The sequence below is a fragment of the Molossus molossus genome, unplaced genomic scaffold (assembly GCF_014108415.1).
Source record: "Molossus molossus isolate mMolMol1 unplaced genomic scaffold, mMolMol1.p scaffold_m16_p_13, whole genome shotgun sequence".
Taxonomy (NCBI): Eukaryota; Metazoa; Chordata; class Mammalia; order Chiroptera; family Molossidae; genus Molossus; species Molossus molossus.
The window spans coordinates 9965668-9992798 of record NW_023425348.1 but is presented as its reverse complement, the minus strand read 5'-3'; the positions used below and the strand labels follow the sequence as shown (position 1 = coordinate 9992798).

Sequence of the window (27131 nt, the reverse complement as noted above, 5' to 3'; positions counted from 1 at the left end):
AGGCGTGCCCGGGCTGCCCGAAGCTGGAGGAGGCGGGGAAGATCCTCCCCTGGAGCCGGCGGGGCCTTGCACATACCTTGTGATTTCAGGCTCCAGCCTCCAGAACTGCGAGAGAGGATGTTTCTGTTGTTTGAAGCCACCCAGTTTGCCCTAGAAAGCTTTATGCGCTGTGTGGCTTTGGCCACGATAGTCCATCTCTCTTAGCCTTCGTTTCCTTGTCTTTGAAATGCGAGCAATATCGGACGATGTCACTTATATTAGACACCTGTTTTTGTGATTGGAGATGTATAAAGTGGTCTTGGCTGTTCAGATAATAACTGTTCACGGCATGGCAGTCATTGTTGTTTTCAGTCATTCATCGCTTCTCTGTGTAACAAACATTTATTGAACGCTTATGCCGGTTACTGCAGGGTGCTGAGAATGCCTCTCTGAATGAGAGTCATAGTCCCTGTTCTGATGGAGCTTATAGTTTAGTGGGGATGCAGGCTTTAAACAACTAAGTATGCAGCTAACTGATTTCTTTCCATTGTGATAAATGCAATCAAAGTGTTCCAAGAATGTGTAACAGGGGTTCTTAGATAGGGCAGTTAAGGGAGAGTAGTTAGGGAGGTATGGTCAAGGAAGTTATATATATGTATATGCCAGGATCTTACGAATGAGTAAGAGTTTCCCAGTAAAGAATGAGAAGAGTTGGTTAGGCAGAGGGAAGGAGCTGAGCATGTGAAAACAGATGGTAGACCATGTAGGGTCTTGTAGGATTTTGAGCTTTATCCTAAAATCAATAGATACGTGTTTATACGCTGCTATCTGAGAATGTTTCTCCTTTTTTATCCCCCCACCGCCACCTTTAGAATGCGGATTGTGGATGATGATGTGAGCTGGACATCTATCTCCACCACTAAACCGGAAAAGGAGGAAGAGGAAGATGATGGAGATTTGCCTGTGGTATGTCTTTTCTGAGGCTGTAAGGACTTTGAAAATCAGGCCTTTCAGTCTTGACTCCCAGTGCAGGGCAGATGTGTGACTGGGAAAGTTGGGCAGAGAATACTTCCAAAGAGCTCTTTTAAAATAGTCTGTGATGATGCGTATCCTCTATCTTCCTTGTTTATAGAGGGGCCCATCAAACTCAAAATAGGCAGGCCTCCTCAACATCAGTGATAGAACTATGATTCGAATTTGCCAGGTTCAATTTGTTGGAATTAACCTTAAAAACAATGTTCAGGTTCAGTCGTAGGGAACTTTCTCTTTGTTTCTTTTATTCATTGATTCAACTAAACTTTAAACTTTGTGTACTCTAGTGTAAACGCTGGAGATATGTAGGTCAGTAGAACATGGTGTCTGCACTCTAGAGGGCAGTAGAGTGACGAATGTGGAGCGGTGTCACATAGGCGCCAGATGCTATGAGAGCACAGGGGGAGTAGCACACTTTTTTTTCCCTTTATTGGTTTTAGAGAGAGAAGAAGGGAGAGGGAGAGAGAGATAGAACCATCGATGAGAGAGAACATCTATGGGCCGCCTCCTGCATGCCCCTCACTGAGGATTGGGCCCACAACCTGGGCATGTGCCCTGACCGGGAATCGAACCGGCGACCGCTTGGTGCCTGGGTCGACACTCAACCACTGAGCTACACCGGCCAGGCAGTAGCACACTCTTTATCCCACTGGGAAATGCCATGACGGATGTGAATATTTGACAAGAGTTTTGAAGGTTGAGTAAGAGCCAGGTGGGCAGTAGCACAGGCAGATGACCTCGCACCGGTGTTGGAGCCTATGCTGAGTGACTATGCTGAGTGACTGAGAAAGCTGAGAAGGAGAGCTGTCGATAGGCTCTTTCATGGTAAAGTGGTAAAGGTGAATTCTACATGAGCATGTTTAATGTTAATTCCCAGCATATTCTACAGTAGATTAATTTAAAAGATGATTTGTTAGAAGGGAAATTAGAAGGGAAAGAGTGATCATAAGGAACCAATTACTTTCAGTTATAATCAATCACTTAAACCCAATTAATGTTTACAACATTTGTTTTTATTTTATAAAAGTAATATAGCCCAGCTGGTGTGGCTCAGCAGTTAAGCGTCGACCCATGCACTAAGAGGTCACTGGTTCAATTCCCATTCAGGGCACATGCCCAGGTTGTGGGCCCGATCCCCAGTGGGGGAGGGGGGCATGCAGGAGGCGGCCAGTTGATGTTCTCTCTCATCGATGTTTCTGTTTCTCTCTCCTCCTCTCTCTAAAATCAAGAAAGAAAAATAAAATAAAGCAATATATACTTGTTATAAAATATTTGGGAATTTTAAGAAACTTTAAAGTTTTAAAAAGTATAAAAATCACTATTACTGTGACTACCTAGAGGTTACAACTTCTAACATTTGGATGGCTATCTCTTTAATTCATAGATTATACATACTTTTATTTTCTTTCAACTATAATTGGGATCATACTGTACATGTGGTTTTTGAGCCTGCTCTTTCACTTAAAATATATTGTGAATACTTTAGTAAGACTTTAAAATATTCTTTGAGAATGGGGTTGTTAATGGTGCATAGTAGTTCAGTATACATATTATTTTTAAATGTTCTATTACTGGACATAGGGGTTGTTTCCTGTCTTAAAATATCATAAAGCTTTGATAAACATCTTACACATAAATCACTGTAGGAATCCATTGTTTCTTCATTCCCATGCGGTGAAATTATGGTCCATTTGAGCTGTAGTCCCATATTGCTCTCCAAAGGTGGCCCAGTCCCCACTCGCACTAGAGGCGTGTGACGCCAGCCCTCCGTTCCCTCGGCAGTGCTCAGCACTGCTGACCCAGCACGCCGTGCAGCCTGTGCCAGCGTGGCAGCTGAACAGTGGTTCCAGCTTCCTTGAGAAACAGTGAAATGAATAATTTTTCATATGTTTGTCAGGCATTTCTGTTTTGTGAATTTCTTAGTATTTTGTCCATTTTTTAGACAGTTGGGATTTTAATTGTTTTTATTGGTTTATTTGATATTTATATAATAAGAATATATTATCTGTTTTACATGTCAGGTATATGTTATCATTTGTCTTTTCATTTATAATAGTTTTGACATTTAAAAGTTATAATTTTTATGTGGTCCTCTATTAATTTTCCTTTAGAATATTGTCATTTGCTCCTATGATTGTCCCAAAACCAAAACAAAGAAGGCTTTAGCTCTCTGTACTGTTTAAAACAGATCTTGGTTATTGAATTCATTTTTGTTACTGTAAACACCATTGCCACCTCCAGTAATCCTGGCACAGTAACCAGGACAACCACAATAGCAGTCGCAGCACAGGAATGATAGGTATAATTGATTGAGTGTTTCCCGTGTACAAGCACCACTCAGCTCACATGACCTGTCTCGTCGGGTCCTCATCGCAATCCTTTGGAACCTCTTTTTACAAATGGAGCACTTGAGGCTTAGAGAAAATAACTTGCCAAAGGTTATGTGAATACCAACCGGCAGAGCTGGAGATTGAGGTCTCAGTTCATCTTGCTTGAACGCCTGTGCTTTTAGTGAGAGGTCTCCAATCTAGGTTACATGAGGAATGATGATCGGATCTTGGAGAAGAGAAGTAGAGAGGAGTTATGACCTGGGTTTGAATTCTAGTCCTGCCACTTACTAGCTTGTGACATTGAGAAAGTTACTTAACTTCTCTGAGTCATAGTTGCTCTTGAGTAGTGTAGACCCTTTCTTTTCAGGGTCATTGAGCATTGAGTGAGATAGTAAAAGTACAAAACACAGTGCCTTGCACATCGTTGCTACTCTGTAACGAGAATGTATTGTGCCAGCCATCTTTGAAAGCCTGTTGTATGGAAAGAGGATTAGTTGTCACTGGTCAGAACTAGGGTCCATGGAAAGAAGTTATAGGAAGGTGGATAACAGTCTGATAAAACTAAGAACTTTCAAGCACTGCCCCGAAAATGTAGTGGACCACCTTGTAACATAATGAGTTCCCTGTTAGTGAATTGACTCCCTGACAGGGAGGGACTGGGTATCATTTACCAAGGATACTATAAAGAAGATTCCACATTTGTTCGGGAGTTTGGATGATATGAGATGTGGTTTTCTCTCCTAAAGATTCTATGATTCTTGTACATCTTACTGACTCCTTTTGGCTGGATTCAAGAGTACCTGTCATTGTGACTTACCCATAACAAGAAAGGGTCATAAGGGACCTGAAGCCCTGATGACTGGTAGGCATGGCAAGGAGCCTGTCTGTTTTCACTCCGAATGCAATAGAATGAAAATAAACAGGTAAAAATAAAACGGTAGAAGAAATTTGGCTTTTGTCTTACAAGTGGCAGTTGTGTCCCCGGCAAGTTGATTAACCTTGGAGGGAAATTGATTAGTCAGAGAAAGATCTAGAATTAAACCATCCAGTGACAATCAGATATTTATGGAGCACACATGACTGAGGACCACTACATGTTTCTTCGTGGCTGTGTTGGGTCTGTGTGTGCCATGTGTATTAGGAATGGGAATGGTTATAACTCCAGGTTCTTAGAACCGTGCTCCTTGGCTGGATCCTGTGGATTTCCTCAGTCTGGTGTCCTCACTGCCACAGGTGGCTGAGTTTGTGGATGAGCGACCCGAAGAGGTCAAGCAGATGGAAACCTTTCGTTCCAGTGCCAAATGGAAGCTTTTGGGAGGTGAGTTCCAACGACGGATAGATCTCAATGTCCTGTTTACAGGGGAAGCCTTTCTTTCTTTTCTAAACTTTTTTTTTTTTTTAGAGGAATGCATAGTGTGTCATTGATCCTGAAAAATATAGTATGAAATAGAAATTCAGACCTTATTCAGAGGTAGTAAGATATGGGAACTGAGAGACTAGGTGGCCCACTTTTTCTTAAATTTTGGTATTAGGCTTACCGAGGTTATTTTGGGAACTTTTGGTACCCATCCTTCTCTGGCCCAGAATAGGTGAGCACTTAATACACAGGCAGGACTGGGGAGGAGTTTACAAGCATCCGAGGAACAGAGTTTGGAGACTGAACAACTTTTGTCCTCTCAGAATGAAGCACTCATCTGTGGGTCAAGGACCATTGTTTTCTGTCTTTTGTATTTGTGTTGGTAAATCTGTGTTTGTTCTTCCTTAAATATTGGTATTTTACAGTGTATTAACCTTCTCATGCCCATTCTACACTGTCTCCTTAGGCCAATAATTTCATTCCTTATTTTAAAAAAATCTTTGAGTTCTCAAGTTGGACAAAGGGCTTTTGTCTGTCATGTCTGAGCAGAGAGGAGCCCAAGTCTTTTTTTTTTAAACTCATCTTTATTGTTGAATGTATTACAGATGTTTCTCTTTTTTTTCCCCATTGACCCCTTTCTCCCCATTCCTACCCCCTCCTTCCTTCCCCACACTATTGTCGGTGTCCATTGGTTGTGCATAGAGCCCCAGCCTTATTTACCTTGATATTCCCCCAGCCTGGTATAAGGAGGTGTCACTAATAAATATTTGTTGAAATGCTCAAAGTTATTAGATTCTTGTAGCCTCCTGCTCCTTGGTAAATCATTACTTGAGTCTTAGAAGTCATTTCTGCTTTCCCAACAACTTGGTAGATAGGTCTACCTACTAAGGGACACAGACTCAGAAATACTTAGTCCCAGAGAGTCCCAGCCCTGGTCCAGCAGTCATGCAGGCTCCTGTGGGCACTGAAAGTGTGCCGGTTGTTTATTTCCTGTGTTCATTCCTTCATGAATAAGGGTCTTGCTGGCTGATAGTCGTTTAACTCCAGTTTACACTTGATACTCATTCCTTTTTCACACACGGAGGATTGAAGCCTTAACTCCTAAACAGGATTTGTTCTTTCTGTGTAATGTATAGTCTGTGCCTTTTAGGTTGATGATCCTGTAATTCTGATTAGAAAAAAAATTCATAGCCAAAGTGGCAATGGGTGCCTTAGTTGGTGTGGATCAGTGGTTAGATCACTGACCTGTGCACTGAAGGGTCTCAGGTTCGATTCCTGGTCAAGGGCATGTATCTGGTGTGCAGGTTTGATCCTTGGCCCCTGGTTGGGGCATGTGTGAGGGGCAATCAATTGATGTGTCGTTCTCACATCGATGTTTCTGTCTCCCTCTCTCACCTCCCCCTTCCACTCTCTAAAAATCAGTGGAAAAAATGTCCTCGGGTTAGAATTGGAAAACAAAGTGACAGCTGGCTCTAGGTTAGTGATCACCATTTCCAGGTAATTTTCAGTGCATTATTTTTATGTTTTATGAATGAAAACATTAGTATTTTATCAGGATCCTGTTCTCTTTAAATTAAAAAACAATTTTCAATTACAGTTGACATTCAATATTAATTTCAGGTGTACAACATAGTGGTTAGACTGTTTTAAATCCTTATTTTCTGCCTTATCCTATAGTAGTGTTTCAGACTTTTCCATAATCCTTTTTTCAGAGACAGTCTCTTGATTTCCGTATCTGTAGGCTAGGAAGTCACACAAGCACGTATTTCCTCACTGATTTCCAACCCTTACTTTTTTTTTTAATCCTCGCCCGAGGATATTTTTTCATTTTTATTTTTTCAGACAGAGTGGGAGGGAGAGAGAGAAAGAGAGAGACATCGACGCGAGAGAGACACATCGATTGGTTGCCTCCCACTCGACCCTGACCAGGGCCAGGGACCCATCTGAAAATGAGGGACGTGACCTTGACCGGAATTGAACCCATGGACTGACTCTCCAACCACTGAGCCCAACCAGCCAGGGACCTTACTTTCTTTTAAATAAAGATCAGGGCACTTACCAGCTTTGTGGATGAGATTCACTGTCAGGCCTCCCACAGAGATCAGTACTGTTCTCTGGGGGGCGGGTTCTAATCAGGTAGGCCCATTTCCCAAAGTAAAGGGGTGGAATTGGTGTAATTCATCCATTTCACAAGTCTTCACTGCGCCCTGCCCAGCTCTTACTTGTGCTTGGGCATGGCGCTCAGTGTTAACCAGAGGGAGAGGAGGGACTGGGTTTTGGAAGGACCCTAAGTTACTGCAAACATTTTTCTGCTGTGACTTTGAAATAGAAGTTCAAACTCTTTCCTCAGCTACATTTTTTTGATGATACTAGAAATGTATTAAGTTATATACTTTAAGTGAGTGGATTGTATGGTATTTGAATTCTATCTCAATAAATCTGGAAGCAGAAATAAGTGAGATAATTAGGGAGCTCTGGAGATCGCCAGGACTGTGAGTCTTCTAGAACCACCCTGCATTTCTAGGCGAGATGGTGGTGTCGAGGTTATATTTGTGAAAAAGAATTTTAACTTTTAGAAATACTATATTTATGGATGAAATAATTTGAAAATTCTCTCTTGGCCTTGAAGTATCATACGACTTTAATGTTCCCTACTCTTAAAACCAAATTCCTCTCCCAAATGACCTGTCCCCCCTCTCCACTTCTGTTGTCACCATTCTTCTGGCACCTGATGGGACCATCAGGCTCTCACCCTCACTGCCCATGTGGCAGCCAACGGCCAGCTGTCGCCCTTGGCGGCTGACCTGGTTCTCTTCCTGATTTCCTCTCCCAGTTCCTCCTGTGTCAGCGGCCGCTCTTTCTGTCTCCTTGGTTCAGTGCCATCTCCGTCCCTACATGCTTAGTGCTCAGGGTCCTCAGGCACCACTGCAGCGTCTGTCTGCACTGCGCAGGGCCCTCGGGCACCTCTCTGCAGCATCTGTCTACTGCGCAGGGCCCTCGGGCACCTCTCTGCAGCATCTGTCTACTGCGCAGGGCCTTTGGGCACCTCTCTACAGCGTCTGTCTGCACTGCGCAGGGCCCTCGGGCACCTCTCTGCAGCATCTGTCTACTGCGCAGGGCCCTCGGGCACCTCTCTGCAGCGTCTGTCTACTGCGCAGGGCCCTCGGGCACCTCTCTGCAGCGTCTGTCTGCACTGCGCAGGGCCCTCGGGCACCTCTCTGCAGTGTCTGTCTGCACTGCGCAGGGCCCTCGGGCACCTCTCTGCAGCGTCTGTCTGCACTGCGCAGGGCCCTCGGGCACCTCTCTGCAGCGTCTGTCTACTGCGCAGGGCCCTCGGGCACCTCTCTGCAGCGTCTGTATGCACTGCGCAGGGCCCTCGGGCACCTCTCTGCAGCGTCTGTCTGCACTGCGCAGGGCCCTCGGGCACCTCTCTGCAGCGTCTGTCTGCACTGCGCAGGGCCCTCGGGCACCTCTCTGCAGCGTCTGTCTGCACTGCGCAGGGCCCTCGGGCACCTCTCTGCAGCGTCTGTCTGCACTGCGCAGGGCCCTCGGGCACCTCTCTGCAGTGTCTGTCTGCACTGCGCAGGGCCCTCGGGCACCTCTCTGCAGCGTCTGTCTGCACTGCGCAGGGCCCTCGGGCACCTCTCTGCAGCGTCTGTATGCACTGCGCAGGGCCCTCGGGCACCTCTCTGCAGTGTCTGTCTGCACTGCGCAGGGCCCTCGGGCACCTCTCTGCAGCGTCTGTCTGCACTGCGCAGGGCCTTCGGGCACCTCTCTACAGCGTCTGTCTGCACTGCGCAGGGCCCTCGGGCACCTCTCTGCAGCGTCTGTATGCACTGCGCAGGGCCTTCGGGCACCTCTCTGCAGCATCTGTCTACTGCGCAGGGCCCTCGGGCACCTCTCTGCAGCGTCTGTATGCACTGCGCAGGGCCTTCGGGCACCTCTCTGCAGCATCTGTCTACTGCGCAGGGCCCTCGGGCACCTCTCTGCAGCGTCTGTATGCACTGCGCAGGGCCTTCGGGCACCTCTCTGCAGCATCTGTCTACTGCGCAGGGCCCTCGGGCACCTCTCTGCAGCGTCTGTCTGCACTGCGCAGGGCCCTCGGGCACCTCTCTGCAGTGTCTGTCTGCACTGCGCAGGGCCCTCGGGCACCTCTCTGCAGCGTCTGTCTGCACTGCGCAGGGCCCTCGGGCACCTCTCTGCAGCGTCTGTCTGCACTGCGCAGGGCCCTCGGGCACCTCTCTGCAGCGTCTGTCTACTGCGCAGGGCCCTCGGGCACCTCTCTGCAGCGTCTGTCTGCACTGCGCAGGGCCCTCGGGCACCTCTCTGCAGCGTCTGTCTACTGCGCAGGGCCCTCGGGCACCTCTCTGCAGCGTCTGTCTGCACTGCGCAGGGCCCTCGGGCACCTCTCTGCAGTGTCTGTATGCACTGCGCAGGGCCTTTGGGCACCTCTCTGCAGCGTCTGTCTGCACTGCGCAGGGCCCTCGGGCACCTCTCTGCAGCGTCTGTCTACTGCGCAGGGCCCTCGGGCACCTCTCTGCAGCGTCTGTCTGCACTGCGCAGGGCCCTCGGGCACCTCTCTGCAGTGTCTGTATGCACTGCGCAGGGCCCTCGGGCACCTCTCTGCAGCGTCTGTCTGCACTGAATATCTAGATGGTCTCATGGCCTTAAATACTTTCTATGTGGTGATGCCCCCTAAATTTACATATCCAGCCTGAGCCTTTATTCTGAATTTGACTCATATATCTGCCTTCATGATATTTCCATGTGTTAATTTAATAGGCATTTCAAACTTAACATCTCCAAAATTAAATTGATATTTTCCCATTCTTTCCCATTTCAGTAAATAGCAACTCTGTTCTCTAAATGGCTTAGGCCAAAATTTTGGAGTCCCCCTAACTCTCTTCTTTTTCTCACACCCTGTATCAATCAAGTCATCAGATCCTGTGCACCATCTTATCTGAGTACATGCAGACACTGCGCCCCCTGCTTACCCTGTGCCCAAGCCACTCACCACTGTCTCTCACTTGGAGGATTCTAGCAGCCTCCTGAGTCATCTCCCTCTTGCTCCCCTATAGTCAGTTCTCAAAACAGAAGCTAAAGTGATTCTTTAAAAATAGAAGTCAAATCATCTTACTTCTTTACTCAATACCTACCAATGGCTTGCCCTCTCACTAAGTCCTCACAGTGCCCTGAGTCCCTGCTTACAGTTGGGTATCCTGTTACCTATGATCTCATTTCCTGCTTTTCCCCTCCCACGCTCTGCTTCTGCCACCCTGGCCTCTTAGAATGTTCAGCTGCGTAATTTTGTTTTTTTTTTTTAATCCTCATCCGAGGACATTTTTCCATTTTTTGTACAGACAGAGTGGGAGGGAGAGAGAGGAAGAGAGAGAGAGGGAAACATCGATGTGAAAGGGACACATCGAGTGGCTGCCACCCGCACAACCAACCAGGGCCGGGGACAAACTGCAACCGATGTACATGCCCTTAGCGGGAACCGAACCCGGGTTTCTCCGGACCGCAGGCAGATGCTCTAACCGCTGAGCCAAACCGGCCAGGGCTCAGCTGCGTAGTTTTAAAGATTGCACGTGGACTTTGGAGTCAGACAGATCTGGCTTTAGATATTCACTCTACCACTTATTAGCAGTATGACTTTGGCAAATTACTTAATTTTTTTTTTTTTATCCTCACTCGACATTTTTTCATTTTTTTTGTTCAGATAGAGTGGGAGGGAGAGAGAGAAACATCGATGTGAAAGGGACACATTGAGTGGCTGCCACCCACACGATCCAACCTGGGCTGAGGACAAACTGCAAACGAGATACGTGCCTTTAGCAGGAACTGAACCCGGGTCTCTCTGTACTGCAGCCCGATGCTCTAACCGCTGAGCCAAATCGGCCAGGGATACTTAATCTTTTTGAGTGTCAACTTATCTATATAATGGGGATAATATTTATCTCCTGGGCTTTGAGAACTAAATGAGGTGCTCTATATAAAACTTTGGCATGCTGCCCTGGCCGGTGTGGCTCAGCGTTTAGAGCGTTGGCCTGCAGACCAGAGAGCCCCGGGTTTGGTTCTCATTAAGGGCATGTACCTTGGTTGCAGTTTGTCCCTGCCCCAGTTGGGGTCGTGTGGGTGGCAACCAGTTGATGTGTCTCTCTCACGTTGATGTTTCTCTCTCTCCCCCCCCTCCCTCCCATTCTTTCTGAAGATAAATGAAAAAATGTCCTCTGGTGAGGATAAAAACAAACAAACAAACAAAAAAACATTGGCATGTAGTGGGTGATCAGTAATGCTGATTATATTTTTCTGCTGATCCCCCCGTGGAGCACAGCGGCATGGACACCATTCATTTTGGTGTGGCACAGGTTTAAGTCTGTATGTCCTTTGAAAGAAGAGGGAGTACACGCTAAATTTTCTAGGCTAAATTTCATAGGAGCCTCTGACTAGGAACTCTGCACAAATAAGGTTTTGGGAAAAGCACTGGGTTAAGAGTTAGAAGACTGGGGTTCTAGTCTGTCTCTTCATCTTGGAGCTGTGATCTTAGGTAGGAAACCATTCAGCTCCCTGGAGCCTCACTTTCCATGACTGTAAAGCAAGGTGACCGCCCTGCTTGCCTTACAAGGTATAATATGAAAATGAAGTTAAAATGCTTTGAGATTTATGACTTGTTAGGCAAATAAAAGAGATTTTTTTAATCCTTACCTGAGGACATTTTTGCATTTATCCTGAGATAGAGCAAGAGGGAGAGAGGAAGGAAGAGAGAGAGAGAGAAACATCAATGTGAGAGAGACACATCGAGTGTTTGCCACCCACATAACCCCAACCAGGATCCAGGACAAACTGCAACCGAGGTACGTGCCCTTGGTGGGAACCAAACCCGGGACTCTCTGGTCTGTGGGCCGACGCTCTAACCGCTGAGCAAAACTGGCCAGGGCAAAAGAGACTTTTTTGCTGCCACTACACAGGGGAGCTGTGCACAGTAGTTTTGGGCTTTCCAAGTAGTTTTGAGATGCATGCTGCTGGGGCATCCTTTGAAACCGGGTACTGGTGGTGAATACAGCACTTGTGGGAATCTAACTCTTTGCTGTTTGTGTTTAGGCCACAATGAGGATCTATCTTCGCACAGACATTTCCATCTTGATTCCCCAGATCCTTCTCCTCCTCGGAGGGTTCGTCATGACTCCCCAGATCCTTCTCCTCCTCGGAGGGTTCGTCATGATTCCCCGGATCCTTCTCCTCCTCGGAGGGTCCGTCATGATTCCCCGGATCCTTCTCCTCCTCGGAGGGTCCGTCACGACACCCCAGATCCTTCTCCACTGAGGAGGGTCCGTCATGACTCCCCGGATCCTTCCCCGCCTAGGAGGGTTCGACACGACTCTCCGGATCTTTCTCCACCTAGGAGGGCCCATCATAATTCATCGGATCCCTCTCCTCTCAGGAAGCATCGTCTTTCAGGTGCATCTCCTAGGAGAGCTCGTCATGACACACCAGACCCATCTCCTCCTAGGAGGGGCCATCACAGTTCCTCGGATATCTCTCCCTATAGAAGGGTCCGTAGTAGCTCCCCTGACACATCTCAACCTAGAAGGACTCTTGACTCCTTGGACACATCGCATCTCAGGAGGGCCCGTCACGACTCCCCTGATTCATTGCCCAGAACCAAAAGCAGTAAAGGCCCAGAGAGACCCTCTCACAAAACTCCACATTGGAAGGAGCCAGGACCTTCTCATCCCTCATTCCCGAAGAATAGCAAGTATGAATATGACTCGGACCTCTCTCCTCCACGAAGAGAGCAAGCAAAGTCCCATTCTGGAGGTAGACAGCATGACTCTAAAGGTGAGCCTTGATCGTTTGTGTGGGGGACTTGTTCTCTAGGTGCTCTGTTCTAGGGTTCTACTTGCTGTGTTAGGTATTCATGTCTTTAGAAATGAGAATGTCTTTAGAAAAACTTCGGAGAGTTTTTTTTTTTAATTCTCACCCAAGGATATTTTTCCATTGATTTTTAGATAGAGTGGGAGGGAGGGAGAGAGAAACAGCGATTGGTTGCCTCTTGCAAGACCCCCAGTTAGGACTAGGGATTAAACCTGCAACAGAGGTATGTGCCCTTGACTGGGAATCGAACCCGTGACTTTATTCCACAGGCCAACGCTCTAACCGCTGAGCCAAACTGGCCAGGGCTTTTTGGGGAAGCTTTAAAAATTGTAGGGAGCCCTGGCCGGTTTGGCTCAGCGGTTAGAGCGTCTGCCTGCGGTCCAGAGAGACCCAGGTTCGGTTCCCGCTAAGGGCACGTACCTTGGTTGTAGTTTGTCCCTGGCTCTGGTTGGGTCATGTGGGTGGCAGCCACTCGATGTGTCCCTTTCACGTCGATGTTTCTCTCTCTCTCTCTCTTCCTCTCACTCTATCTGAACAAAAATGGAAAAATGTCCTTGGGAGAGGATAAAAAAAAGAAAAAAAACATTGTAGGGAAATGGTGAGAGGTTGGGCTGAAGAGAGTTAAATATTTGCAGTGGGAGAGAAGAAGTTTTATGTACCTATTTATTTATTCTCCCCACCCACATAAAAGTGCTATATGTTTGTTGTGGAAGCTTCAGAATGCCTAGAAATACATAAAGAAGCAGAACAAGGTCAGACTTTGTCATTCAAAGGCAATCACTGTTAGTGTTGTAGCCAGTGTTCTTTTAGTCTTTTCTCTGTTCATTTTTTCAAAAGATTTTTTTATTGATTTTTAGAGAGGAAGGGAAAGGGAGAGAGAGAGAAACATCGATGTGAGAGTGAAGCATTGATCGGCTGCCTCCTGCACGCCCTCCCACTGGGAATCAAGCCGCAACCTCAGCTTGTGCCCTGAGAATCAAACGACAGCCTTTGGGCGCGCAGGGCCACACCAGCCCACGGAGCCCCCGCCAGGGCTCTGTTATCTCTGACGCTGTGAGCCTCTCTGTGCACGGTGTGTGCTGCGTGCATCGCTTTGCCTGGGGCTTCCACTTACCACTAGATGTCATGAAAGCATTTCTTTGTCAATACAATTTTTATTGGTGGTGTACTACGTAAATTTCCTAATGCTGCATATTTTATATTATTTCTAAATTTTGCTTTCATAATTGTACAATGAACATCTGTGTATGTAAACTGTGCCCATTTTGGATTATTTCCTTCTCTGGTTCTAGATACATTTCCTGGAAATTAAATATTTCTAGATATATTTCTTAGGAAACTAAGTAGAAATTGATTTACCAGGTTAGAGATTGTGTGTTTTACTTTTTTTTTAATCCTCACCTGAGGATATTTTTCTATTTATCTTCAGATAGAATGGGAGGGAAGGAAGGAGGGAAGAGGGGAGAGAGAGAAACATCGATGTGAAAGGGACACATCGACTGGTTGCCTCCTGCATGACCTGACCAGAGCCAGAGATCAAACTGCAACCAAGCTACGTGTCCTTGACCAAAATCGAACCCGCAACTCTTTGGTCTGCAGGCTGATGCTCTAACCGCTGAGCCAATCTGGCCAGGTCTAGAGGTTATGTGCTTTAGTGTCATTGATACATATTGCCAGTTGTTTTATTGGGAGGTAATTTGTGATGCTTATATCTATAATTCAGGCCTATGTGGTAAATATTTTACTCCATCTTTTGTCCCTAGTTACTGTGTTAATTTTTAAATTAAATATATTGTTATCTTTTTTTTTTAGAAAAGCAAGCAAGAATTTATTGGCCACAGCAAAAACACATTTAGGACAGTGAAACTAGGAAGGCCGTAGGATAAATAGCAGGAGAGCCTGGGCTGGGCTCCCTTGGCTCACCGGGAAGTCAGAGGAAAGGGGGCCTTGGAGACAGGTCCAGGGGCTTGGCCTGGGACGAGCTGCCACTGCCTGTGGCGCTCCTGGTTGCAGGTCTCCTGGGTCCCTTGGAGTCTAGGAGGTCAGTGCCTTGGGGGAGAGAGGGGGAGGGAATGCACGGCGTGTTCTCTGCAGGGAGCGCGCACAGTTGTCCTTCAGTCTGAGGACGAGGGTGTATCCCAGGAGTCTCGTTTCACCACAGCACTGGGGTCTGAGTGCCGGTTATCTTACCCTTCTGTGTGTGGGTGATTACGACAGGTGAAGATCTGAGCTCTCACACACAAATCATAGTCACTCATAACTTGGGAACAGAACCCCACATCCTGTGTATTTAAAAATTGTCTCTGACTTTGCTCTTCTCTGATGTCATCTGTACTTGTGTTAGGTTAGTGATGCAGGAGGACTAAATGAATGTTGCACGTTAACGCGGTAAGTTCCTTTTTAAGATTCTGACGTGGATTAAAGCCTTTTTTCTTTAATTTCTAGGCTCTTCACCCAGCCATAGGAAATATCATACAAGCTCTTCACCTAGAAGACATCAGAGTCACATGTTGGACTCTTCTTCTTACCCAGGTGACAGTCAGAAAGCCTCTGATTCAGATCTGTCACCTCCACGGAATAAGCGGAGTTCAAGGCACCAGGATTCTGATTCTGATCTGTCACCTCCACGGAACAGACCTCGGCACCAGAGCCCTGATTCCGACCTCTCTCCACCAAGGAGGAAGCAGAGGGCCAGATCTTCTGATTCCGACCTCTCTCCACCAAGGAGGGCCCGGCCTCTGGGGAAGAAGGTAGGGGTTTTCAGGAGCTGTGTCTTTCTCTGAGAGGGACTGTCTCCAGCTCTGCACAGGTCCTGAGAGCCAGCCAGCGGAGGGGGAGCAGGTCTGGCCAGCATGGTTCTTTCCTGTACTCTTTCCTTCTCTCTGAAGGCAGGACTGCCTGTAGCCCAGCCAGGTGCACCTGCACGTACCCGAGTTCCTACGTAGTTTCTGCCTTTATATCGTCTTAATCCCACAAATCTCATTTTAGTAGGTCTAGGAAAACTTCCAGTTTTCTTAGGGATAAACTGAGAACTGCAGTTTACAGAGTGGAGTTAGGATCACAAACAAATCATGTATTCAGATCCTACTTTTCCCACTTCCTAACTGTGAGATTTGAGCAAGATACCTACTGTCTCTAAGCCTCAGGTTCTTCACTGGTGAAATGTGGATAGTAGTATGTACTTCATAGGATTATTGTGAGAATTAAATGAATTAGTGTAAGTATTAGCACGGTGCCTGGGATAGAGTAAGTATTTAAAGTAAGCATTTATGCCCTGGCGGGTTTGCTCAGTGGTTAGAGCATTGGCCAGCAGACCAATGAGTCGCAGGTTTGATTCCAGTCAAAGACACCTACCTTGGTTGTGGTTCGTCCCTGGCTCTGGTCGGGTCGTGCGGGAGGCAGCCAGTTGATGTGTCTCTCTCACACTGATGTTTCTCTCCCTCACCCTCTCTCCCTCTCTCTTCCACTGTCCCACTGTATCTGATGATAAATAGAAAAATATCCTTGGGTGAGGATCAAAAAATAAAGTAAGCAATTTATTATTATAAATTGGAGTGCAGGTTTCTGTATCCGGAGCTTAAAGAAAAGCACTTAAAATATAATACTGTTTTTAGAAATCATATCACCTGGGAAGTCATTGTTTTATTTGAACTCTGTGATGAGGCCTGAGTTAGTGAAAAAAAACTCCACGTGAACCCTGAGTAGGTATGTTGTCAAGAACAGCAGTGCTGGTACAGGAGCTGGTTCCGAAACAGTGGCAGCCCGTGGCGTGCACATCTTCCTTTTCCGGCGAGTCTCCTGTCGCCCACGTGGTCCTGGCAGGGAGACTCCCTGTCCCTACCTCAGGAAGTGGGCTTCTCTTCTGGGTCACAAAGTGAGAGCTGTGTTTCAGCTGGACTCCGTGACATTTTATGTATCTGTTTAGTCCTTGGAAATTTTAATATTGGCCAAATTTGACGCATGGCTTAGGGATATTAGGATATACTGTGTGTTCCATTTTGGGGTTAATTTGTTATCTTGATGCAAGGTGGACTTTGGTAAAAAGTTTTGATTTGGTCATATCTTTTCATCATCCTGAAGGATATCCACAATTTAAGGGTCTTAGGTTTGAGTTGGTATTTAAATGGAATATTTTATCAGTGTGAGTCGCTACTGGAGGGCTTAGAGCTCGACACAGGTTTCTGGTCAGGTGGCCTGAAAGAGTTATGCAATTTATATGCTGAAAAATCAGAAATACAGATACTTAGCCTTCTCTTTTTTAAATCCTCACTTGAGGATATTTTTCTATTTATCTTCAGATAGAGTGGGAGGGAGGGAAAGAGGGGAGGAGGGAGAGAGAGAGAAACATGGATGTGAGAGGGACACATCGACTGGTTGCCTCCCACATGACCCTGACCAGGGCCAGGGGCGAATTGTAACTGAGGTACGTGCCCTTGACTGGAATCGAACCTGCACTCATTGGTCCATGAGCTGACGCTCTAACCACCAGCCAGGGCTTAGCCTTCTCTTTAAGATCTTCTTGGTTTGTGTTTACTCTTAAACTTGATAGTATTAATTTTTCATGCAATTCAATTTTATTTCTTCTCTGTTTTGTGAATCCTGTAGCTGATAATAAGAATATAAAGTTAGGGTTTTTGGTTTGGTTATTGCTGATCTTCAGACAAAATGCATGTAACTCTGTATGCCCATGGAGCCTACTGCCGCCGTGTCTCACTAACGTTGGATGCTCCCTTTTCCATTGCGTAGGCTGCACACATGTATTCTGGGGCCAAAACTGGGCTGGTGTTACCTGACACACAGCGTGAGCAGCAGGACCTCAAGAAACGGGACCAGGAAGCCGCGGCATTTGAAGGTAAAGATGTGAAAATGCAGAAACAGCTGAGACTCGCGTAGCTTTTCCTTTTTAATGTAGCGTATTGTACCTGGTACTTTAAACTTTTATTGCTGTCAAGTTTCAGCTCTGGTTTTATGCATCATTGTAACTTCTCAGTGGGTCCAAGCGGTTCTTTTCCTTCTTGAAAAATAATAGTTTTCAGGATCATTACCAATAGGCACTTAGGTATTAGAAGGAACTACTTGTGGTCCGGCTGCAGAAGTTTTTATTTAGCATCAGAACCCCAAGTGGTTGATTAGAACTTTAAAATATTATTTCTGTCCCAGCCGGTGTGGTGCAGTGGATTGAGTGTCATCCCATGGACTGAGCAGTTCCTGGTCAGAGCACGTGCCCAGGTTGCAGACTCAGTCCCCAGTGGCAGGCGTGCAGGAGGCAGCCAATCAATGTATCTCTCACACATCTGTGTTTCTAGCTCTTTCTCCCTTCCTCTCTCTCTCAAATATATACATTTAGATATTTAAATATATATATATTCTGATTTTGATACCTGATGTTTATCTTTAAAAGCATAATTTCCCTTTGCAGCTGAATTCCAGTATGCTGAAACCGTATTTCGAGATAAGTCTGGTCGTAAGAGGAATTTGAAACTGGAACGTTTAGAGCAAAGGAGAAAAGCAGAGAAGAACACAGAGAGAGACGAGCTCTATGCCCAGTGGGGAAAAGGGTAAGGGAACCACTGACAGGTAAAATAAGACTACTGAGATTGGAGGGTGTTATTTCTCTCCTCTTCCGACGGCGAGTTCACGTTCTGCCTTAAGGCTGTTTTCAGACCCTGGCCTCTGTGGCTCAGTTGGCCGGGTATTGTCCTTTGCGCTGAAAATTGGCCGATTTGGTTCTTGGGCAGGGCACACATGCCGGGGTTGGGGGCTCAATCCCCAACTGGGGACATGCAGGAGGCACATTGTTATTCTAGAAATTGTACCCTTTTCAATACCTGGCCTAGGCTGCTAAAAACAGGGGGCTCTGTTGGTGTGGTCCATGTCAGTGCAAGAGTGGAACAGTTCAACAATATAGCAGACACTCTTGGTTCTTGTCCCCAGGCTTGTCCAGAGCCGGCAGCAGCAGCAAAATGTGGAGGATGCAATAAAGGAAATGCAGAAGCCTCTGGCCCGCTACATTGATGACGAAGATCTGGATCGGATGCTGAGAGAACAAGAAAGAGAGGGGGACCCCATGGCCAACTTCATCAAGAAGAACAAGGCCAAGGAGAACAAGAATGAGAAAGGTGAGCCTGTGGGAATTGTCAGAGGTGGAGGTGATTTATTTGAAGAGAGAATCATTAGGGTGATGATACATAGATATGTGCAAAGGTTTTCCTATGCAATCTAGATTCCTTGTATTTGGGAGTTTAGGTTCAACTTCATAGAGATTTCTGTATAAAATTTTTCCCCTGCTGCTATTTACCTGAATTGAATTGTACAGATAACTAACTCGTTTTCTGTCTCTTCTCACTAGCGAGACCTCGCTATAGTGGCCCTGCACCTCCTCCCAACAGATTCAATATCTGGCCTGGATATCGCTGGGATGGAGTGGACAGGTAAGTCTGAATATTTCCTACATCTTTGTTGTTTCTTCCATCTGACCCTAACCTTCTCTAACTATAAATCACTTTATACTCTGCTTCATTCTCTGCTCTAAAGACAAGGTTAATGACTTGAAGTTTGCTTGTTCTGTTTCCGAGGCCCTGAAGTCCTATTTCTCATGCTCAGAACACTCTTCCTCCCTTTTTCCTTTGCAAAGCTTAAAAAGATCTGGACAAACAACTCGGATGGTCCAGATAGGACACCCCTTGGTTTTTTTTTTCCTTTTTAAGTTTATCTTTATTGTTCAATGTATTATAGATGTCTTCCCTTTTTTCCCCCTTTACCCCCTTCTCCCCACTCCCGCACCCCTCCTGCCTTCCCCACACTATTGTCTGTGTCCATATGCATATAAGTTCTTTGGTTTATCTCTTCCCCCTCCACGCTTCCCTTCGAGGTTTGTCAGTCTAACAACCAATTTGTACTTCTTAATTTCTTCATCTTTTTCACTCATTCCCCCAACCCCCTTCCCATCTGGCAACCATCAAAAAGTTCTCTGTATTTATGATTCTGTTTCTGTACTACTTGTTCATTTTGTTTGTAGATTCAGTTGTTGATAGATATATATTTATTGCCATTTTATTGTTCATAGTTTTGTTCTTCATCTTCAAGAAGACCCTTCAACATTTCATATAATACTGGTTTGGTGGTGATGAACTCCTTTAGCTTTTTTTGTCTGGGAAACTCTTTATATGGTCATTGATTCTAAATGGTAACTTTGCAGGATAGAGTAATCTTGGTTGTAGGTCCTTGCATTTCATAACTTTAAATATTTCTTGCCAGTCCCTTCTGGCCTGCCAAGTTTCTGTTGAGAAATCAGCTGACAGTCTCATGGGAACTCCCTTGTAGGTAACTAACTGCTTTTCTCTTGCTGCTTTTAAGATTCTCTCTTTGTCTTGAACCTTTTGCATTTTGATTATGATGTGTCCTGGTGTGGGCCTCTTTGGGTTCATCTTGTTTGGGACTCTCTGTGCTTCCTAGACTTGTATGTCTGTTCCCTTCAACAAGTTAGGGAAGTTTTCTGTCATTATTTTTTCAAATAGGTTTTCAATTTCTTGCGTTCTCTCTTCTTCTGGCATCCTCAAGATGTGAATGTTGGTACGCTTGAAGTTATCCCAGAGGCTCCTTACACTGTCTTCATTTTTTTTTACTTCTTTTTTCTTTTTGCTGTTCTGATTGGGTGTGTTTTGCTTCCTTATATTCCAAATTGTTGGTTTGCTACTTGGCTTCACCTACTGTACTATTGAGTCCCTGTAAATTATTTTTTATTTCAGTTAGTGCATCCTTCATTTCTGACTGGTCCTTTTTTATGCTCTTGAGTGAGGTCCTCATTAAGTTCCTTGATGTACTCACTAAGTTCATTGAGCATCATTATAAGTAGTGGTTTGAACTCTGCATCTGTTAGGTTCCTTATCTCCATTTTGTTTAGTTCTTTTCCTGGAGTTTTGTTCTGTTCTTTCATTTGGGACCTGTTTCTTTGTCTCCTCATTTTGGCTTCCTTCCTGTGTTTCATTCTATGTATTAGGTAGAGTAACTATGCCTCCTAGGCTTCCTAGGGTGGCCTGTTGTAATAGGTGTCCTGTAGGATCCAGTGGCACAGCCTCCCTGTTCTCCCCAGCTTGGCCCACGAGGGGTGCACCTCGTGTGAACTGTACCCTCTTCTGTTGTAATTAAGTCTTGATTGCTGTTGGCATGTCAGTGGGAGGGATTTACTCAGGCTGATCAGCTGCAAGAACTGGCTGTGCCCACTGACCACCAACCTCTGACTGCCTTGGAGAATCAGCTGTGCAGGGCCCACCACACAGAGCAAGACTTACTTCGGCAGGGCTCTGGGACCCACCGAGTATACTCCATGAGTGTGTCACTTGTGGAGGTGGTTGGGTGGTGGTGCTTCAACGTGGTCTGAAGATGGCCACTGGGTGTGCCCGCTCTGGGACAAGGTCAGCCACTGCCTGTGTTCTCCGCGGGGCTACCTGGCATAAACTACAGAGAGATCTGCAGATGGCTGCTTCTAGTGCCAGGCCTGGGGCCACTTAGTGAGAGGTATGGGGCTCACTGAGACCAGATGCTGCTTGTTTGAGAGAATTTAGGAAAATCTGAAGCCAAGGTAGACCCATCCTATGGTAAAGCCCCTGGAAACAGCTTGGTGGTCCCAGAAGATGGGTAGGGCCTCGGGGAATCGCCAGGGTGGGGCAAATAGTGTGAGCCAGGTTGCTAGAGTCCCAGATATAGTGTCTGTATTCTGGGCCCATGGGGGAAGGGCTTACCAAAGGAACAATGGCCTTGGCCAGCACATCTGGAGAAAGCTGCCTCTCCAGCTCTTGCCCTGATGCCAAACATCTCAGTTCTTCCCTGTGTGTCTCTGGTGCCTTTCAGGCTGCCTCCCCCACACTGTAGCCTGGAGGGTGGTGCAAGACCGACCATGCGAGTAAGTCTGTGTGTAGGTCCTTTAAGAGGACCTGCCTGGGGCCCCAGCAGCCTCAGCCTCAGTTCCCGCTGGTTTTTACCACCAGACATTATGGGATTTCTCTTCCTGGCACTGGAACCCTGAGCTGGGTTCCTTGTGAGGGACAGGGACCTCTTCCTCCTCAGGGAGGACCTTCCCCGCTAAGGTATCTCCTGATTTTTATCCGCCACAAGTGGGTGTGGGACCAGCCCGTCTGCCCCCCCTACCCGTTTCTGTGTGGCTTCTTCTTTAATTTCAGTTGTAGGATTTGCATTCAGATCGATTTTAGGTGGTTCTGAATGATGGTTGTTCTGTAGTTTAGTTGTAATTTTGATGTGGTTGTGGGAGGAGGTGATACCGCGTTTACCTACGCTTCCTTCTTGACCAGCAGTCAGGACACCCTTTGTTTTTGACATTGGTCATTTTTAATGATACTTTCTAAGATTTAGGGGATGAGTGATGGGTGGTTCAAGAGCCGTCTGTATGTTGTATCTAAAATACAGCCCTTGAGCCCTGCCGGTTTAGCTCAGTGATTAGAGTGTCGGCCCTTTTACTAATGAATCTTAGGTTCGGTTCTGATCAAGGGCATGTACCTTGGTTGCGGTTCGTCCCCGGTCCTGGTCTGGGTCATGTGGGAGGCAACCAGTTGATGTTTCTCTCTCTCTCCATCTCTCTCCCTCCTACACACATTATCTGAAGATAAAAAGAAAAATATTCTCAGATGAGGAATAAAATAAAATAAAAATAAATAAATTACAATAAAATATAGCCCTTGAACCATCTACACTGTCTTAGGAGTGAGCTACTTGAAATACCTCTTGACGCCTACCACCTTATCTTTTCCCCTGCCTGCACCTGTAGCCACGTGCTCTAGCTTCCTGTTACTGCGGGGGACTGTGTGCTCCTCTCCATAGTCCGTCCTCTACCGACAGGGGGCCCACCTCCTTTTGCTTACTGAAAGACCTGTCCTAGCACCTGACACAGTGATTCTCAAACTCTTTGCTCTCGAGACCCCTTCACACTCTTAAAAATTATTGAGGACCCCAAAAAAACTTTTGTTTGTGTTGGTTATAGCTATTAATATTTCTGATATTTACATTAGAAATTTTATTTTGATTTTTCATGTATTTATTTTTTATTTTTTAGATAGAGTGTAAGGGAGGGAGGGAGAGAGAAAAAAACATCGAGAGACATATTAGTTGGTTGCTTCCTGCATGACCCTGACCATGGCCGGGGATTGAACCTGCAACGCCTAGATATGTGCCCTTGACCGGAACTTGAACCCACAACCCTTTGGTCCATGGGCCAGTGCTCTCATCTCTGAGCCATACTAGCCAGGGCACCATATTAGAAATTAAACTGAGAAGTTTAAAAAGCATTCATTAATTCATTTAAAAACAGTAAAACCATTGCGTAATTACCATATTTTTCAAGAAAACTGATTATATTTTTCAAACAAGTGGTGAGAAGAATGGAATTGGTTTACATTTTTGAAAATCGTATTATGTCTGGCTTAATAGTAGACAGGATTCTGCATTTATTTTGTTGCAATATATTTAGTTGAAGAATAGGAAGAAAATTGAACTTTCTACATAGGTGATTAGAAAAGGAGAATGCATTATATTTTTTTGATACTGTGCAAAAAACTCCAGTTCCTTAAAGGTTATTTGTAATATGGAATCTCAAACTATACCAAAAAAACTTTTAATACTGTTACATTAAAATCTATTGTTGGTTTTGTTTTTTTTACCTCTACTTTGGGATGGATCCTTTACCCCTGCATGATTCTATAACATTGCGCACTGGTCATTTGGAAAATGTTATTTTGTTGAGTTTTTCAGACCTTCCAAATATTGACATACTTCATTATATAATATTAAATAATCATGTATTTGTTAACATTACCTCTAATCTCATCACAAAAATCTTTAAATAACAGGAAGCTAAAGAGTTAGTGGTGGTGGACGAAAGTTTTCCAAAATTCTAATTTACAGTTGAAAGCTCAAATTTGTCATTGGCAACAAATATTATCAGTTGTTTTCTTTGAAGTAAAGTACAATCGCTTTTTTAGTATTTTTATTGATTGATTAATTCCAGAGGGAGAGAGAGAGGAAGGAAGAGAGAGAGAGAATTTGTTGCCACTCATTTATGCATTCATTGGTTGCTTCTTGTATGTGTCCTGGTCAGGGATTGAACCCACAACCTTGGCGTATCGAGATGACGCTCTAACCAACTCACCTACCCAACCAGGGCACACAGTAGCTTTGTTGTAGATTCCATCATATTTTGTACTTGGAGGATGAGGTCCTGTGTGAATAGACAGTTTGATGTCTTTCTTTCCAACCCAAATGCCTTTTGTTTCTCTTTCTTGCCTTATTGCATGGCCAAGACCTTCCAGTGCCCATGTGGAATACAGGTAGTAAGAGCTTTGTTCCCGATCTTAGAAGGAAAACATTCCGTTTTTCCCCATTATGTATGTTTTAAGCTAATGCTTTTTTATAGATTCCCTTTATTTTATTTCATTTTTTATTGTTGAAGGTATTACAGATGTGCCTCTTTGACTGCCTCCTACCCACTAGGTCCCCTTTATTGAGTTAAAAAAGTTCATTTCTATTCCTAGTTTGCTGAGAGTTTCTTTTTTTTTTTTTTTTTTTTCAGGAACGTATGTTGGATTTTGTTCAAAATTTTAGTTTTCCTTTTGGTTCATTCTTTGATTTGTGAGTTGCTTAGGGAGGGCATTGTTTAATTCCAAATATTTAGACTTTTCTAGCATCTCACTGTTATTGATTTCCCCTGAGTATATAATTCCCCTGAGGTCAGAGAATATACTGTGCAATATCTTGAGCTTTTGAAATTTGTTAGGACGTGTTTTATGGCCCAGTCTATAGGGTTTACCTTGGTGACTAGGCCATTTGTGCTTGAAGGTGGTGTGTATTCTGCAATTGTTTGGTGTTGCATTCTGAAATTTTTTTAAATAACTTTTTGTTTTAGAATAATTTTAGATTTATAGAAAATGTGCAAAGATAGTATAAAGAATTTCCATACACTCCTCATTCAGTTTCATTCCCTTTCATCACATCACCGTGGTACATTCATCAAAACTGAGAAGCTAACTGTTAATGTGCCAGATTTTATTTGGATTTTACCAGCTTTTCCATTAATGCCTTTTTTCTGTCCAAGGATCCAGTTCAGGAGACCACATTACTTTTAGTTGTCATGTCGCTTTCATCTCCTCTGACATGTGATAGTTTCTCAGTCATTGCTTTTTGTAACCATAATTTTTTGGAGTATGGTCAGATATTTTGCAAAATGGCCCTCAAATTGGGTCTGTGTGATGTTTTTCTCATGGTTAGACAGGTTACAGGGTTTTGGAAAGAGTGGTGGATTGTTCTTTCATCACCTCGTTGTAGTGGGCACATGACATCCACGTGGTTCAGGTAGTGTTTGCCAGGCTTCTCCACGTTCAGGTCACCGTTTCCCACCCTGGCCAGTTTGGTTCAGCAGTTAGAGCGTTGGCCTGCAGACCAATGAGTTGCGGGTTCGATTCCAGTCAAGGTAACATACCTCAGTTGTGGTTCGTCCCTGGTTGGGGTTGTGCAGGGGGCAGCCGATCGATGTGTCTCTCTTACCTTGGTGTTTCTCTCTCTCTTCCTCTCTCTCCCTCCCACTCTGTCTGAAAGAAACGGAAAAGTGTCCTCGAGTGAGGATTTAAAAAAAATAAAAATAAATAAAGTTACCATTTCCCCCTTTTTGTACTTTGTTCTCTAGAAGTGCGATTTTGAGTTCAGCGTACATTCAGAAGGGGACCAGTGAGGGGATATCTACCTATGTTATTTGGACTTTTTCTGGGAGGAAGATTTGTTTCCTCTCCCCATTTATTCAATCATTTATTTATATCAATATGGATTTATGCATATTTTATACTCTGGATTGTAGTCTAGTAGTGTGTTATTTTGTTATTTAAATTGTTCCATTCTTTAGCCATTGGGAATTGTTTCAGGTGTCCCTATCACATGCCCCGTTTTATTTTTGAGTACCCTATTCTTGATACTATAAGCTGCTCCAGGCTCATCTGATATATCCCCTGCCCCAACCCTAGAATCAGCGATTTCTCCAAGGAGTCCGGACTGCTTTTCGTGGAGGGGGGTGTGTAGAAACTAAGATCTGACTGCTAGAAGAGCTGACTGTACCGCGTGTCATTGGGCTAGGCCCTCGGTGCAGACAGAGCTAGGTAATGCATGTATGGTAATCTATGTATGCACGCGTATCTAATTACTTCTGTATCCATCCGTGTGTGTCTGTGTATATACATTTACATACATAGGAGTTCATACTGATGTAAGTGACTCTAATCCAGTAGTACCTTTCCTTCTTGCTTATCTGTAACTTCCCTTGCCAACATTCAGAAATCTGACACTCACCATCCACCATCCATTTTGCTCATCGCAATGTACATGTAAAATAGTTTCAGAATTTTAAGATTCAGAAATGAGAAACAAATTTACCAACTGGAGTATAGCATTTATATGCATTTCCTTTTGTTATTATCCTTATAGTTTAGTCAGAATACCATTTCAACATAAAGGGTCAGCTCCATGTCCACCACCAGTGCTGTTATGTCATCCATTTGTAATATGGTTAGATTCGTTTGTCAGAGTCTGCAGTCTATCCTGGATCTCCTGGCACCCTGGGTAATGTTTTCCTTTCATAGTTTACTTGTGTTAATATTTATTCTTCATGACAGTGTACAGTTCTTTGAGGCTCCACAAACGCAGTCATTCATCCACCGCCCTCGTAATACAGAGAGTAGTTCAATCACCCCAAAATTTCCTCTGAAAGTACCCTTTTAGTCATTTGTACCCCTCCACCAGTCCCTTGTAATTACTGCTTTCTTTTCTGTCCCTACAGTTTTGTCTTTTCCAGAATGCCTCATGAATGGAATCATACAATACATAGCCTTTTGGGTCTGAATTTTGCAAAATGCAAAAGATTTAATGTTCTTGCATGGATCAGTACTTTATTCCTTCTTATCACTTAGTAGTATTTCATTGTGTGGATAATTATCGATATCTTGGTTGCTCCTAGTTTTTAGCGATTGTGAATCAAATTGCAATAAACATTTGTGTATAGGTTTGTATGTGGACATAGTTTTCCATTTATTTGGGTAAATACCCAGCAGTTGCTAGGTTTTATGGTGAGACTATGTTTAACTTCATAAGAAACTGCCAGATTGCCCTGGCCAGTTTGGCTCAGCGGTTAGAGTGTCGGCCTGCGGTCCAGAGAGACCCATGTTCGGTTCCTGCTAAGGGCACATACCTCGGTTGCATTTTGTCCCCAGCTCTGGTTGGGTCGTGCGGGTGGCAACCACTGGATGTGTCCCTTTCATGTCGATGTTTCTCTCTCTCTCTCTCTCCCTCCCTCCCACTCTGTCTGAACAAAATATTGAAAAATGTCCTCGGGTGAGGATAAAAAAAAAAGGAAACTGCCAGATGTCTTCCAGAGTGGCTGTAGTGTTCTAAATTCCAGCAGAGAATGAGGATTCCTGTTACTCCATATCCTCGCCAGCATTTGGTATTGTCATTTTCTTGGATTTTAGGTGTGTAAGTTAGTATTCAGTTTTAATTGCTTTGTTATCTTT

The 27131-nt window shown here is 44.9% G+C and overlaps 1 protein-coding gene across 1 annotated transcript in view; it reads left to right on the top strand.

Annotated features, from left to right (window-relative positions):
• Positions 1 to 27131, top strand: part of BUD13 (BUD13 homolog) — a 36033-nt gene that overhangs the window by 970 nt on the left and 7932 nt on the right. Inside the window, exons 2-9 of the mRNA XM_036257899.1 lie at positions 852 to 945; positions 4575 to 4659; positions 11800 to 12537; positions 15019 to 15323; positions 17320 to 17425; positions 17993 to 18131; positions 18508 to 18692; positions 18923 to 19004. Of these exons, the coding sequence (XP_036113792.1) occupies positions 852 to 945; positions 4575 to 4659; positions 11800 to 12537; positions 15019 to 15323; positions 17320 to 17425; positions 17993 to 18131; positions 18508 to 18692; positions 18923 to 19004 (1734 nt within the window). The remainder of the gene's footprint in view (positions 1 to 851; positions 946 to 4574; positions 4660 to 11799; positions 12538 to 15018; positions 15324 to 17319; positions 17426 to 17992; positions 18132 to 18507; positions 18693 to 18922; positions 19005 to 27131) is intronic.